We start from the raw sequence: 17,261 nt of genomic DNA, 5'->3' as shown, positions 1-17,261 counted from the left end.
AAATTAACATCCAAGTCAGTCATATAAGTGAAGTTAGGGAAACTAAGAACTATTCATTCCAGTTATTTATTGTTTATTGAATTGAAAGAAAGGGAATACAAACATTTCTGTTAAGTGCTGTGCACCAACATGGAAAAAGTGTATTTTTTTTTAAAAATCCTAATAAAAACAAATCAGAAGTTAATGTAGTTCCAATTGAACAATTTTTAAAGATATGTTTAAAATACTACACATTTATAAAATAAAAAAGTTAAAACGGTGTTCTGTAAATAATTAGTAAAACAAGTGAAAATAAATACGAGACCCAAAGTTCTTATGTTTTTAATGTAATATAGCAAAGAAATTTTTAACTACTTAATAATATCCGAGGAGAGTAACAAAAATCCAGAAAGTTTAAGAATGCAATCCTTTGAAACATTTAATATCAGTCCATAGCAAATAGTCATTACATACCAAAAGCTCTAAGTGTTAACTAGTTCCACCACAACTCCATATAAATCTTGACAATTTAGAAATCTTGAGATCAACAATAAAGTTCTTTTCTTGATCTCTACAGCTTGGTTTGTAAGTACATACATGCTTTGAGGATCCGTTTTGTCCCATATGTTTTCAAGGAGCCAATAACTTTTTCCATCTGTGCCTAAAAATGTTAGGTTTCAAATCTAGCACATATACCCTAAGAATGAAAAATGCTTATGAAAAAAGATGGGGCACAATGAATTTCAAATTTATAAAAATATACTGATATTAACCAAAACCTTCTGGTCAAAGGACACTTCACATACACACGACTTAAAGTATGCAATAAAACATGACAAGTACCTAGAACATTTGGTTCTCTGTCTGTTTGTGGAACACATGCACACACACACTCATACCAGATGGGAGGAACATTCTCACAGATGTTTTACTGAGTCCAGATTATCTGGATGAATAGACAGAAAACTTGGCTACAGTTTATTTCAACTAGAGGCAGCTACTGCAGCAGTAGTTCAACACTGCACACTTCAATTAAGTCCACCCTGTTTAAAAAAAGTGTCATAGTTAATGATTTTGCTTTCTAGACATTGTTAAAAGTAGCAGTTTTCAAAAATCAAGTATGGCAGCTGAAACTGGACTCAAGCCAATGTGGAAAAGACAGGAGGAGGGCAAAAGGAGGATTAGCCATTTATGGGATGGGTGTTCCTCTTAATAGTCGTCTCAAAAAGAAATTAGATACAAGTGTATTTTGCAGCTAAAAATATGGACAAACTATTGAAAGTGCATTTTTCCTCCTCCCCCTTGAATTACAGTAGTTTGTTTGTTGGTCAGTAAATCCTGCTTTTTACATCCATTTTTTCTCTACCTCCCTCCCCATTTGGATCTATGACATATCCCCTCGAGCTACAGCTAATTGTACGAGTCCTGGCTTCCTACTAAGGAAGCCTTTGCAACTGATTTTTGGGTGGGAGTATCACTTAGCAGTGTAAAAGTACACAACTAGACACCAACTCCCAACAGCAGACGGAGTTTTATTAAACATTACCTGGTTGAAGCCAAGTTGAGAAGTAACTGGCAAGATCTGGGCAGATTTCTAGCTTGCATCTTTGCTCCAATCATAAAGAGAAGTTAACTTTAAAGTTGGAGAACTTTAGAAAAGACAGAGGGAATTTAAAAACAAAGGTGTCATTTCCCCCACTTCCCTCCCCTCCAAAACATGAACAGAGCTACCATTTTCCCTTTTGTGTTCCATTGTGCCTTGAAAATTACTTACCTGAACAGCTAAAGAACATTCAGATAATAAAAAATTCAGCTTTTTTTTAAGATCTGCCTTGATAATGACCTGGGGCTGCTGTGAATATTTCAAGCCAACAGGTGACCAGAGAAAGTTACAAAATGAGTACACACTTACAGTATTTTCCTCTCTAAAACCATAGGCCTGCTGACTAGAAATACAGTAATTTATTGTGGGTGTGTACTTGTTCCAGCCTTACACTCCAGCCTATGAACATTTTTAAGCACATGGAAATCAACGTGTTGCAAATGAGCAAACTTATTTGGGTTTTTTCCCCCCACCCCACCCCAGTCTCATTTTATAGTCTGTGCACAAAAAGTATTGGTACTTTTCAATCCACATAGTGTGAATTTGCAATGTGTTGGATATAGTTTAGGTTGTTCTTTCATCTCCAAGTTGGGATGGTAGTCATTGCTACATCTTCAATGGCAGTTGCTGTGGGACCAAGCAGTGTGGCAAAATGAAGATTAATCTCACCTTTCTGTCCTGCCTGCTCATGGCCCATGAGATGTAAACAGGCTGTTATTGAGACACTCTGGAAGCAGTGCCACCTGCTTGGAGCTTGCCTTTACATGGCATGGCTGCACCAGGACACTAAGGGGGAGAGATCAGCATGTGCTTCTCCCTAACTCAGCTTCTAAATAACCCAAGGGTGCTTTAGAGGGACAAACCGAGTCCAGAAGAGAGGGGCAGTGTTTTGGCAGAGGTCCTAGTTTAAATTCCTAATTGCACTGCAGTGGACAGCAGGCATCAGCCCATACACCCCCCACAGCTGTACCAGGGCAGGAGTCTCTCTCTGGTTATTTATGGCCACCACATTCAAAATGCCTGCTGAAGTGCATATGAGACTTGAAATCTACACTTGAGATTTGATCCAGCCTTCTTCACCTGCCTAAAGTTCCCACTTTATTTTCAAGAGTACACAGTGACAGACCATTGTATGAGACATTAAGAGACATCAAAACCATTATCCTCCTTACTTTCCCTAAACAATGTTTGGTTTGAAAACTTAAGTTCCAGAGCAATACAATACTAGAGTAACTTCCAAAAATTCACATACTGGCATTGCTCATGAATTATATAATGTTTTGAACATGTAAAACATTTTTACAATTTTCTGTTTACAACTTAGGTAATGAATTTTTCTTTAAACTCCAAGGTTTAGCTTACTCAAATTTAACCACAGAAACTTGTCTGTTTTCCTGCAACATGAATGCCACAGGAACAAACCTGACTAATCTTACACTGTCTGAACTAGGAAGAGAAATCAAGAGCTTCCTCCAGAACTGATTAAAGGAATAAAGAACTGATTTATATTCTTAAGTTTACACATGTATTCTCAGTGCTGTGAAACAGTAATTGCCATCAAAGCATTCACCTTAGTTTTAAGGCTGAACATTAAGTTCCTACCTGGTTTTGGAGGTATTAGAAGACTCATGTGTCAGATTCGGGGCTGGTCTCAACCACAGTATCAGAATCTTAACTCATGCTTAAATTTGCACACAAGGCAAGTCAAACACACCACCTGATGGCTGGAATCTAAAAAAGAAAAAATATCTAACCTGCTAACCTTCACTTTGTTTTTCTGGGAAACACCACATTCCCATTCAAAGTGGCTACACTTCTCTTCCCAGGAATTCCAGCAAACTTTCCCCCACCCTTCTTCCACACATGACTAATAAAGACACTAGATTATTATCTCATGAAAGGATGAAGTCCACACTTCTGCTCACATGACTCCTGGAGGCATGCCCTTCCCTGCTCCTTCTTTACTTCACAGCAGTACCAACACTACCTTTCCACCCGAGGTGGCCAAAGGGAATCCACTGCCATCCCATAAAGGATTTGTGTGTAGTGCAGAAGCACAGAGATGCCAGGCCATCTCTTTGTGTCAAAAAGAATAAATATTTAAATTATACATGTCCTTGTTTTTTTCTTAACATGGGACACTAGTGGGAACCATTCCTAGATGCACCAAGATGTTCACAGCACCAGCTTGCAACAAGGTCTGGGAGAGGCATTTAAATCTGTAAACTCAAAAGTATATTCTCAACAATAAAATCTGTTCACTCCTGTTTATCAAATAAAGAAAAAATTTCCATCATAATACAAGTGTTTAATTATGATTTGTACGTAAATTACTTATACAAAGTGTTGACTTTGTGAAGAAAGGACTCTTTCAACACATTCTTCCCTCAAAGTATAGTCTACCTTTTACACCAGCATTGTTGCATATATTTATGTAATTAAAAAAACCAAAAAGACCTCTTCTTGTTTCAACTCTTAGACTGGTGGTGCAGTCTGAATGCTTTTTTTCCTAACTAATACAGTTTATCTGTTAAGATGGACAGTGAATTCCTCCATCTGAAACAAGCTTTTACTGCCTACATAGATCTCCTTCCAGCCACTGCTTTTGATTGGGTCTCAGGACACTCCAGAAAAGCATCAGTGATACCATGTTTCACGACACTTCTTGCATTGTTTTAATTCCAAATGTATACAAATGAAGTCATTTTAATCCTATAAATAATTTATTTTTAAAAAATTGTGCTGTTAACCCCTTTGCAGGGCAACGAGCTATGTGAAAAGTACAAAACTTTTTGTCAAATGTGATACTGAGAGTGCTTTTGACATAGTTCATTGGTTTATCATCTCAATTGGTAGATATACTGCGCAACGGGCAAGGCTAGAATCCATGAACCAAGCTGCAAAGATCTCAAGCTAAGTAAGGCGGAGAGAGACTTGAGAAACAAGAGAAGGAAATACTTTCCTATCCAATGTATACTCTTCAGACTAAAGCACTCTTTCTATCAAGCCTTCTAAACTGTTAAATAAAGTGTTCCAAACAAGCATTTAAACTTCATTACACAGAAGAGCAACAAGAACAGTAGCCTGCCAGACAAAAAGGCAGGAGGGAAAAATATATATACTGAGTTCAATGGTTAGCCTGAATGTAGCACAGTTCTTCACAACCGATGGGGGGGTAATTTCAACACGGTGTCCAACAAAGTTCTAAGGACGTGCTTCATCTCGACTGGTTACTATGAAGCAAAGGTGGTAAATGTTTGGCCCCAACCGGGCTTCAGAAATGGTTCTTTTTCATGACGAGCATGTCTGTCCAGCTATCAATCATGTTTGTTTGCACCAAATCCCAAGCCATTTAAAATACGACTAATTAAGTTAAACTGAAGTCGTCTGCTCCAAATTCGCCATCAACTATCCATGCTACTGCATTCCTCTGAGCAAAAACAAAAACATAGAAAGAAAGAAATCACAGCTTGAAGATCTTAGCAACAGTTCATATTTCTATCATAAGGTAATTCATACAATGTATTTACAAAAATTTTAACTGAACATGCACTAGTTAATGGATCTTATAATGTAGCTAAATTTCATGCTAAAAATTGATATGAATAATTTTATTGAAAATAAGTAATCTAGAAAGTAATTTAGCATGTTAGGTGTGGGTACTCAAAAAGCATCTAGTCCAAAAAGAAGTAACACACATTTACATACAAGTTCTAGGGGAGTGTGCTAATTACAGAGCTGTCTTGTCACCCATTTAGGATTCCTAAGTGGTTAGGTATTATTCCATGCACCTACACCTCTTGCGAAAGCAGTGCTGTGAGAAATCCATTTGCTGTTGGTTTGGTTTGTATGGCACTTACTAGTTCATTTTCTGGAGGAACTAAAAAGAGTGAGCAAGCAGCTCACTGGAGAAAACCAAACAACAAAGCCATGAGTAAAACCAAATGGAGGACAGGCTCTGACTCCTTATGGCACATTCCAGGTGTTACAAACAGATTAGCTAGGCTGGTCCACCTAGTCCAAGACTAGAAGCACATGTGTCAGAAAGCAAAGGAGCAGGGAGAGAAGGTAATTCTTCCTCCTAATATTCTTCCATCTTTCACCCATTTTTACCTAAGGGACATTCTGAACTAGAGGTGTTCACTTATCTAACAGAACTTAATGGTTTTCTCTTTGATTACTTTGCCCAGGTTCCCCTTGAAGTCACATCCACAAGGCCCTGTGGCAATAGGATATACTCTATATAATTTTAATGTCTCCTGTAAAATCTTACTGTAAGGTTGAATACTTAATGGCAAAAGCATATAAATTGCACATCAAATCCCCAGCAGTCATCTCGTTAACAATCCTGGGGGAGGCAAGAAGGAAGGGCCAGGAATACTGTGTGAAGCAAAAAAATGAGCATTGTCTGTCTACCCTGGACACATGTGGTTGCTGATGGTTAGTAAAGATTCAATTTTGTATAGATTTTCCTGCGGAAAACACTCTCTGGACTTTGGAGATTGCTTTTGTAAGCATTACAATACCATTACTCCATTTGCAGTGTGGTTACAACGCACTATTTAAATTTTAATAACACTGTATGTTACTAAACCTCAAGCATTGGAGGCAGGATTTTTAAGGAGTCTGCATAAGGAAGTTAATATTAATATAATCCTAAGGTCTTAGTGACACCACAGTTTTCTACAGGGCCATGTCAGAGTAATTTCGGAAATACCGGTTGTGTCTTTTTCATTCCACAAAATGAGTAACTGAGCTATAAACCAACAGTCATACACTAAAAAGCCCCAAACAAAGCAGTGGCACTATTTTTTTACCTTCAATATCCTGGTTGTCTACGAAAGGCGCTGGTCCCCATATCCTAACGGTGCCGTCGTCGGAGGCGCTGGCCATCATGGCGGGGATCTGCGGGTTCCAGCTCACGCAGTTCACCGTGCGCGTGTGCCCCGTCAGCTCCGCGATGGGCAGCTCGCTGCGCTTGTGCCAGATGTACACCTTGTGATCTGAGCAAAACACACCCCCAGCAACGTCAGCAGCACTGCTCTGCACACACCCAGCTGTGCATCCAGCAGCTCTCATTAACGTTGTAAAACCCATGTCAAGACCAAGTCTCAAGTGTGCAACAGCACTAACACAATTTTTCTTTTAAAAGAGAACAACACTTTTCCATTAAGAGACACATTCTTTTTCAACACCTGCAAATCTACTACACTTGGTGTTTGAAGAAACACATTTGACTACTAAGTAAATAAGGTAATACATGGCTGAAGAGAGAAACCTACCTACTCTTTAATTACAGGTATGGAGCTGTAATCATATTCAAAAGCAAGACTTGCGGATTTTTTTCCCCTCAAATAATTGTATTTGCAGATTATTAAATGCATTAAAAAGTCTACAAAGTATTAAGAATAATTATAACCACCTCCTGTTGACAAGTACCAGGTAAGATCACAGCTCTATGGTTCATGAAGAACATCTTAATGCTAACATATCTTAAAACTAAAGACCTGTAACACTGAAGTGAAAGTGCAAACAGAGCAAACGAGGGACGGCAAAGCTTAATGGCTCAAATTGTGAGCTATTACTATCTTTGACAACTAATTAGTGTGTGGTGTTTAAAGAAATCAACTTGTACATATTAAAAGTAGTTGAAAATCCTACAGATCGTATTTTGTGATGGGAAGCTTTTAATTACTTCTAGCAACATGCTAGAAATAGAATAGTGAACTGGTTAGAAACTCTGTGGCAATGTCCAGAGAGGAGTTATTCTTTGTAATCAACCATATCTAAGAATAAACTGGGGGGGCTGGGGTGGTGCCCCAGCTGCAGACCAGCAGCCTGTACCAAGTCTGTAGGTTTATGTCTCTAGGAATGTCTGTGGAATATTCCAACAGACCTACACAAACTGAACAAGTATTTATTACTAGTATTACACCAAAGCCTAGTATTGGGGTCTAGCACATCAAATGAAAGTATTTTGATCTATTTGAAAGACTTTGACGTAGATGTCACTTTGGAGGCTCAGCGAACAAACCAATCTTCCTCTATGCCTCCTCCCAGCCCATCTTAAAACAAACTTGCTCTCTGACCTCCCTGCTAGGAAAAGCCTCATGGGAACCGTGTGGTAACTCCCTTGTCTTCTGCTGAACCAGCTCATTGGAGGGTACCACATTCACATGTGCTTGTGTTGATGCAAATGTTCTGGCTGTGCTTACACTCCACTTAGGATTTCAAGAGACTACATGTCCATGCCATTCACCAAACAACACAATTCATACACTGCTCTCTCAGAGAATCAAAGCCTAAACACAAAGCAGTACTTTGGTGCTTGTCAGAATGCTTGTTTTTTGGAAAAAACAAGGTAGCTACAACAAGGCAGCAGTCAATTCCCCTCTGAGACAGAGACCTCCATTTTCTTCCTATTGATGCAATAGTCAGGAAAACCACTACCAAGCTGCCAACATGTTTTGAGAGGTTATGACAATGTGATTAATTACTTTTTTAAAAAAACCCTTGACAATGTGATCTGTTACTTTTGTTTGTCTGCTTGTTTTTTAAAACAGACTTTCTGAGTCACCACATTTGCAGAGGCAGCAGCTTCAGACTGTTCAAATCTAAGAAACCATGAGTTCCTTACCATCAGTTTCAACTACAGTGGTTTTTGAACAATTAAGACAATAAAAAGTAAATAAACTGGGGGGAAAATGGACTGGGGCAGTACAGTATCTACACCTCCACATGCATATAGTTATGGCTATACAAATCCTGAACTTTCAGGCACTCACATCTCAAACCAAGAAGCTTGTCTAAGCATGAAAAGAGGTTCACACTGGAATGGAGAACTGGAGGTGCTGTCCTTCACTCATATTCCACTGGATACAGTCAGAGGGTGAAACTTGGTTTTATTTTAGATATATTTAGTATTTTCCAAAAACATGACAGTAGGAAATGCCCTGGCCAATCTTGTTTCCTAAGAACTGTGAGTTATGCAGTACTCACAGTGATTTGTTTACATATTACAAGTGTAATTCCTAGCACTGCATAAGCTTGAATTTTAAGTGACCTCCATGGCAGGTGATGGCACTACACCAGTGACAGAACTGAACCAATTCAACACATAAGCTTTTAACAAATTTCTACTCTTGCCACAGACAGCTGAATAAAAACATACCTCACAAAGCCTTTAATCACCAAGAAACCCTACCAGACTACGTCAACAACTGCTTAATTTGAGACTACTGTCTGTAATTAAAATGATTCTACTGAAATTAAAATAACCTCACCACACCTGTATCTTCAACAGGCAAATGAAGCTGTTATTCCCCAGAAGTATTTTTTGTTCAAACCAGAAGTCTAAATACCATACCACAAAAAGAAAAATCCTCAAGAACACCCCACCCACTTCTAATTAAAACTGTGCAGATGCTTTTGCTTTAGAGTAGGAACATAGAAGAGTCATTAATGCTTTCTACCTCTGCCATCCTCAGAAGGTTCTTTCTGCCAGCCCACAATTACTTCTTGAAGTATGCCACAATCTCAGCATACCTCAAATTTATTTCATGAACCAGTCTGCTTGCTTTTATGTCGTTGTTAGCAACTGTCATCTATAAAATGAAGGTATAGGAAGGATACAGTGTTCCAGTTTTCTGCACAAAGGAGAATGGTGTTACCTTCACTGCCACTCGCAATGAAATCTTCATTATGACCTCCAAAACACGAGTGAATTGTGTAAAATCCTTGTGTAACACCTTGATACTTTCTCACTAAAACTCTGTCTTGTAAGTCCCATAAGTGAACTCCCTGAAAATAAGAAATACAGAGAATGTTATTTTATCATTAAACATTATTAATGGCACTCTGAACTATGAAAAAAACCAAGGAACATGATCGTACACTACTCCAGAGCCAACTTCTGTACTGTCACTACATGAAAAGAGTAAACATGTATCAAATTACTAAACTAAACTTTCAGCCTTTGGTCCCTTCCACTCTGAAAGCTCTTATTCTTACCCAAGGTTCCAAATGCAGAACTAGATAAATAAAACCTAATTCTCATGCCCCCAGACTTGTCAACCTGCCACAGTTCTTGCTGCGCCTGGCTTCTCAGTGCAACAGCCAGATAATAACACTTAATAACTCATATTTCACAACATTAAACTCTTGACTATGAATCAGTCAACCCCCAAAAAAGCAGTCTCAAGAGTAAGACTGCCTTCTTGTTAGAGAACGCCATGCTGTATTTATGAATATTAAGCCCTTCGTATTACACAACACACAACTAGTTAATATCAAATGTTCCAACTCACATCAAAATATTTAAAAACAGGTAGCAGTTGCAAGCAGATTTCCATTTCAACATCCCAAACTCACCTGAGTTGCTACATTTAACAAAGCTAAACGGCCATTTTTTGAAATAGTAAACGACATAATAGGGTGATCTTCTTGTACTCTGAAATGATAAGACATGAGTGTCAAGATAACCAGACAATGATGCAATACGAAGACAAAAGGCACGTCCTGTCTCTGCAATATTATCAGGGGAAAGCAGTTCCAAATCTGAAATTAGGTATGACCCTAAACAGCAGTACAAGCCAGGTCTGGAATACTTGATTATACTTAGGCAAAACACCAAGACCAAAAGGGACTTCAGACCTCAACTCCAATTCCTAAATTCAAGGCAGAATCTACTAAAATATGCCAGGAATTCAGAGGACTACAAATACTTGTGACAACAGAAATGTCAAAACATCCAGCAGAATCCTACTCCAGTTACTTGCTCACTAATTCTTGTCCCATGTCATTCTTATCTTCTTTTAATATTGAGAGCACTTAATAACTAATTTCCCATCCTGTGCTGCACAACCCTTCCTCAATCTTCTTCTGACACTAAGAAGTGGGAATTCAGAACCAAAAGAAGAGATAGTTACATGTTCCTGTCTGTGAGATCCTCAAAGTTATAACCCCGAATTCGCTGGTGTGTGTCCGACGCTAGAACAGTTTTCCCATCACTCAAGCACCAAAGGCATTGTACTCTCACCCCTTCCCAGGAGTCAAGGAGATTACCATCTAAATCCTGAGCAGGAGAAAAAACAACAGACAACAAAAATTGAACCATCAGTCTCAGATTTCTGAGAAGTTGAGACATAAATACCTTCTATTCAGACAATTGCTACAGAAAGCAATCTTACTCTTTACAAGGGAGAACTTAATGAATTAGGATTTGGTTGTCTTAACCAAGGGCTTTTGCAGGAATCTGCCCTGGAGGGCAGAGAATCTCTTCTGTCACTTACTTTCTTGTGCATGACATGTGCCATCTACACCCCACCACTGAGCTGACCTTCACAGTGAGGTCTGCACACTGCACTGTTATTCTGAGCACCAATTCAGATGAAAAGATAATCATAACATGGTGAGACCGTGGACCACCAACCCAAAGCAGTGCTAGTCAAGCAATGAGGGTTTCAAATTTCTGTTTTCACTAAGCAAAGACAGCATGCGAAAACTAAGAAAGAAATAGTCAAAATTCTGTGGAATAAAAACATTTGTAGATAGAGGCACTGCTTTTTATTAGTGGGGTTTTTTTTCCTGAAGCAGCTATGAAAAAAAATTCCTGACCACAAATCCTCCTTGAGGCAGACCAAACGTGCTCAAACCCTTCAAACTGCTCCATACACAAGTGCCGCTGAAATACTTCCACTAATGTATTACTTCTTTGAATTACAAAGGATCAAAAGCTTTAGTGTACACACACATGAAAAAGCTGAAAAAACATCAGATTTGCCCAAACTTTAATCTCTTGCTTTGCTTTCCAAGGGACAGATGCAGAGAACTTACACACTGATAGAACTGTCCACGCTGCCCTCCCGTTACAAAACGCTTCCCATCAGGATTCCAGGCCACGCTTGTTAAACTGTCTTCATGAGACTGGCTCATCTTTGTCCTCAGCTCCCCAGTCTGCAAAATAAACAAAGACAGCAAGGCCTTATACCAGAACCCTTTCCCAAAAAGGCACTGGTAATTTTATCAGATTTGTAGCGTTTGAAAGTGCATATTTTTCAACACGTTTATTAAAAGGGAACACAAATTTATGAATAATGCCATAAAAAGGCAGAACCTACTTTAGCATCTTCAGTGAATCTGGACTTGATTTGGGACAATTCCTTTTGTCTCTCAAAGCAAGAGAGATGGAATAGCTGGTGTGTCAGACAACTAAAAGATTATAACTAAAGAGTGGAATGAAAAGAAATTCAAGATCAAGCCAAGAGAGTGACATGCACTACCAAATGAAAAAAAATAAAACACTGAAAGAGGCAGGAAGATATTAGAAGAGGTGACAAAATACATTTTAGTAAGAAGTTAGGAATATCAAAGTGTTTAAAATGTTTTCTTTCTTGAGCTGAAGCCTTCCATGCCAAAATTTAGCTTTCATCCCTAGCATAAAATGCCACCGTTTCACAAGACAGAACACCAATGAGTGGCATTGTCAGTAGTGCTCTTCACTGAGCCAATTTAGTCAATTAAACTGAAGAAAAGTGTTCCAAGGGTGAAGAAAGGGAACGTTTTTGTTTTGGGAAACTAAATTAGTTCAGAGTCCAAGGCAGCACAAGGAAGTCTATACAGCTCCCAGCTGAGGCAAGGGAAGCTTTTATATCAACTCAAGTGCCCATAAAATTCAACAGCAGAAAGTGATTTCCAAATTCATGAAGGAAATGGCAAAATGCCCTAGTGCCTGACTGAAAGATGAAGTTCTGAAATCATAAATTTAAGCCTCAGTGGGTATTTCACTAACATGACTGGGAGGGTTACGTGAAGTAAGAAGTAAAATAGTTTGCATCTTTTACTTTTGCTACTTGTTAAAAACAGCAGTGAACAACTTCTTCCCTTCAATGATAATTCTGCCCTCCGCCTCGCTTGATTAATTTGCTGCCCTTCTCTTGAGAAGCTGAGGTTCTGTGCATTTATGCCACTCCTTCTCAGAAATTACCAGTAACCAGATACACCCAAATTGCTGCACAGTCCCAAACACTTAGACCCGAACCCCAATTTCAGTTCTATCTGAAGTGCCAAGAGAAATTGTAGGCTGCCATATTGGTTTTTTCAGTCTGAGAGGGGGGCAGGGAGATCAGCATCTCTTCTTTACACTCACACCTTGGCACGAGTTTGCAGCAATTACTTCTTCCATGCCTGAAGTATTTAGATATTGAAACAAAAGCAGCATGCTGACCAGAGAATTTTCTTTTTCACTCTTAGTCACCACTTACTTGTACATTCCAGAGCCAAAGCTCAGAACAATCATCTGGGCCACAGGCAACAAGGTAGTTGTCATCTGGACTCCAGGCAATGTAGGAGACCCCATAGGCGTGACCTTCTAACGTCTTAAGTAGTTTTAGCTGGTGAGTGTCCTGCAACAAGAGAGAGGCTGGTGAGACAATGCAAATGAACTCCCACTACATTTCACATTCCCACTGTGTCCATGTACTGCACAGCAAGCTTGCTTTAAACAACTTGGCACCTGCAAGATGTGAATAGTACTGGAAAAGTAATTGCCAGTTGACAGGGTAAGGCCAGAAAATGAAAGCTCCTAAGTTTCAACCTTCAAATCAAGAACACTTGTACGCGTTTTTGTTCTAATCTTCCGTGATTCTGAATGTAAAACTCACTAAATACCACTGTGTACATAGTTTTACATTACATTACACTTGCTTTAGTATAGGTGATTTCTGTAGGGTCACATCTTTCTACGTCTACTGGAATATGAAAGTACTATTATCTATATTTTACAGAATTAAGCTACTTTCTTTAAAGACACATTGGAAGCCTGTTATGGTTAAACAGAAAACCAAAACCTTCACAGGTCCTGACAAAGAAAAGCCTTGAAGTACCAGTATTTTTATAAACAAGTGTATGTTGTGTGTGCTGCTCAAGGAAGAAGATTCACAGAAAGATATTTTTAAAAACTTCCCTGAGAGGTGTTCTTATTTCAGAAGTGTTGCCTACAGCAAGCTGTTTTCTGCCAAATTTAGTGAATGAAGCATACTTGGCACATGCAGCATCTTGTACCATCTTTATATTACAACTGTTTTACTGCTGCCTCGTCAGAGGAACTTGACTTTCAACAAGCTTATAAAAATAAATAGTACAGCTAGATACTGTGAAACAAACCACACACTGGCTTCCTAAATACAGAAACACGTTTCAGTACAGTATTAGCACTGACTCCTGACAACAGCATACATATACACAAGTAGAACAGAGCTTGCTAAAATACTGACAATTTCTTGAAACCTCTTGAAAAGGGGCAATCAAATTGTCCTCCCCCCACCCACCCTCCCCCGTTTTTTTCCCATGCATGGCAGATGCTTATATCTCCAACTTCTTTTCAAAAAGAGTGACTAATTTGAAAATCTAGCTTGATTTGTCTAATTGTCCCTTCTCTGTCTTTTTTTTTTTCCAGTATTAATCAACAGAGCACTTCTTGATTCTAAAGAGAAAGACCAGATGAAGAGTGACATGAAGGATTGTTTCCTGGGATCAGCTGTGAGGGATTTGGTGACTCTCAGCCAGACTGCAGCACTGGGGGTTCTGCTGGCTAGAAAAAGCAAATTCCTCAAAAGAAAGCGAACTAAGAATAATCTTCAGAATGCAGAGAAAGAGGGGAAATGAATGGGCCTCCTCAGGACCCCTTTTCCATTCTAATCCTTATTCCTGGACTGCATTAGACACTGCTGTGTCTGTAGCTAAAGTGATTTTCAAGGAAACTGAGTCATATGTGACCTCATCTCGCATCCTGGAGCTTGTCTGGAATAGATACATTTCTTTTTACAACAGGATTAAAGCAGCCTGTCATTTCAGCATATCTGAAACTCACAGAGGAACAAGATACATAAGATATTCCTCTTCTAATGATAGAACTCTGTGGCTGTTACTATCTTCCATACTGCTCTCGTACTTCCCTCCAAATACCATAAAGCTGCTATACCATGCTCTAAAACAGCAGTCAGTGGTATTTCAGGCAAACATCCCCAAATGCAGTCAATGTGCCTCCCACCCACCACCAAAAGAAATCTCAGCACTTCTATCCCTTACATGTAGCTTCCCAAATTTTTGTTGTGTATGACAAGCAACTATTCAGGCATCAACTCAAGTCTGCAGTAGTTGAGTTCCTTGGCTATAAAGCCAAAAACCTGTCAACGGTTTTCAGAAAACGCAGAAGGGATTTTTGTAAGGAGCCAGTTAGAGGCAAACTCTTAACAAAGAGGAGCATGTTAGACAAGGTGATGCACAGTGTGCTTATCCTTTGTGCTCCTCAGAGATTCTGCCACTTCCTGACAGTCAAATAATGCATCCCACACAAACCTACTCAACTCGAGACACTATTTAATGCTGCTGAGTATGCATTAGAACTTTGAAACTAACACAAGAAAATGACAACAGAAGTACAGTTAAAGAGAGCTGAGACATGTAGCTGGGTCTTAGAAAAGAGTAAGGAACTCAAGGTAAGAAATTAAGAAGCATTGCAGCAGTATCATTACACTTCAAGAAGGGTGATGAAGAAAAGAATGGGAGAAATGAAGGATTCTCTCACACGTGAAGTGTGTGTGTTAAAATCAAATACTGTTCATTAAAAACAGTGTCCTCCCATCACTTGCCCAGACATTGTTGGACGGATATTTTCATGTAGTTTATGTGAACAGATGAAAATAATCCTGTATACCTAAAGCCTTGAAAACCAGATTAAATTTACAGGTCAAAAGACATTGTCAACTGCTACAGGAAATGTGAGAAGCATGCTCTGGCCAATATGAAAATGAATCATTTGGTGTGGTCTAATGCTATTTGGGTATCCACCTGCTTGAATGGGTTTCAATTTTTTTTAGAGCACTCAAAAAAACCCCAGATGAACCAATAAAACTCTACAAAACTGCTTTCCCAGTAAACTACTTTAAAAATATTTTTATTCTTTAGCAACCCTGGGTCAAAAGGGTTAGCCTAAACACTCACAAAACATTAATTTGGTTTTACTAACCAGCTATTAGCTAACAATTCACTATAAAAAGTGGTAATCAAGATGCTTGGTATTAAACCCATCAATATAAAAGGAAGATGTGCATTTACAATTAAGTGACAAGTTAATAGCAAAGAACATTTGATCCTTAATTTACCTAAATTACTCTGTCTGTTAAAAAGAACCCCACACCAACAAACAAAATACAGGTAATTTCCGAATTACATAACAGAAGTCAGCTTTGCTGCTATGCAGCTCTTGGCCCAGAGCACACTGGCCCCACTAATACACAAATCACAACAGTTCTTATGCCTGAAAAAGCCACGGTGCCTGCTGTTATTTCTGGGGCTACATAACTATGCACATGGAACAGGGTTTAAAATCCTGCCATCATTTTAACAGCAAAAAAGACTCAGATTATATGGCTGTCTAAACTCAAGTGAGAGAAAATAATTAAATTCAGCTCTCAAATCATACTGAAAACCAGTATGGAACTGCAAAAACCTTTCATTTTCTACCTCACATACCAGCCTGCAGCTGTGTGGTTAAACAGCTGTAAGAACCTTATTTCTGATAGTGTTTCACAAGCATTAGCAACTTCAAATGTTGTATGTTAATGTTCCAGTTTATTCACAGTCTTCAATTATTATGAAATAGACATACTTTCATAATAATTTCTGCGAGTCAAAACAGGCTTAGATTCATCGATCTTTTTATTTACATGTGAACAGCTATGTGTAGGAAAGATGTAGGAAATATCCTACAGCTACAAGATTTACAAGACCTTTACATCCCAGGGAATGGGATGTAAGAGGGTTACAGTCCCTCCAGCCTGTCCTACAAGAATCACACCATCCTAGCTGAGCAAGCTGAGAGGGAAGGGAAAGACAAGCCATACATGTTTTCACACTGGGCACACTTACTGGATCAACCTGCCATATAATAACGGTTGTGTCCTTAGATCCTGTTGCTAATTTAGTGCCGTCGTTGGAGAATTTACAGAACCACACTTCATTACAGTGCTCCGTTAGGATCTGCTGGGTATAGCATGGGAACTGTTTCCTGGGAGAACAAAGGGATGGATTCACAGATTAGTAAGAAAGCAGTAAGATTTTTTTTTTAAATCAAGTTATTAAAAAAAATCAATCAAACAAAAACCTTATTTAAATACAAGACCAGAAAACTTAGAAAATTCCTCTATTAACAGCTGCTTCAAGTAAGTACAGAATGAAGTGTCTTATCTGGCAACAAGCTCACACCATCAAGTCATCATAATTAACCATAAGAACACAGAACTGTTCGTATTTCACTCCCATAATTTGTTATTCTTTTATGTAACTTGGAATAAAACTGACCTCATCAGGAGTGTAACAGCTTATTACTATATAATTTTCTGATGTATAGAAAATACTACAGTATTGGTCTCTTTGAATTATAGGTGCAATGTTTTTACTCATGAGGTTTTTGTAGGTATCTAACTCACTTTGCTACATCTTGCCACATCTTTAGATAGGATTCTTACATAAAGTTCCTTTTCCTGAATGCGACCTTGCAATAAATTAGATGTTTCTTTGCCTTTCTTTTGTCACTTTTCACTTTCTTTGCAGAGTACCACATATAATATCTAAGCATAACTAACAACATACCACTGAGCTTTCGACTTGAACAGTCCTC

General features: G+C 38.6%; 1 protein-coding gene across 1 annotated transcript in view; it reads right to left on the bottom strand.

Annotated features, from left to right (window-relative positions):
* Positions 1 to 296: 296 nt before the first annotated feature.
* The window catches only part of WDR26 (WD repeat domain 26), a 31,524-nt gene continuing 14,559 nt past the window's right edge, over positions 297 to 17,261 (bottom strand). The window contains exons 7-14 of the mRNA XM_085054699.1: positions 16,511 to 16,649; positions 12,844 to 12,984; positions 11,417 to 11,536; positions 10,510 to 10,655; positions 9,953 to 10,031; positions 9,253 to 9,382; positions 6,400 to 6,585; positions 297 to 5,012 (exon numbers count right to left, since the gene is read on the bottom strand). Of these exons, the coding sequence (XP_084910825.1) occupies positions 4,987 to 5,012; positions 6,400 to 6,585; positions 9,253 to 9,382; positions 9,953 to 10,031; positions 10,510 to 10,655; positions 11,417 to 11,536; positions 12,844 to 12,984; positions 16,511 to 16,649 (967 nt within the window). The 3' untranslated portion in view covers positions 297 to 4,986. The remainder of the gene's footprint in view (positions 5,013 to 6,399; positions 6,586 to 9,252; positions 9,383 to 9,952; positions 10,032 to 10,509; positions 10,656 to 11,416; positions 11,537 to 12,843; positions 12,985 to 16,510; positions 16,650 to 17,261) is intronic.

This window comes from Lichenostomus cassidix, chromosome 3 (genome assembly GCF_008360975.1).
Source record: "Lichenostomus cassidix isolate B80296 chromosome 3, HeHo_3.0, whole genome shotgun sequence".
In the NCBI taxonomy this organism is placed as follows: domain Eukaryota; kingdom Metazoa; phylum Chordata; class Aves; order Passeriformes; family Meliphagidae; genus Lichenostomus; species Lichenostomus cassidix.
This window is presented reverse-complemented; position numbering and strand designations above follow the sequence as displayed.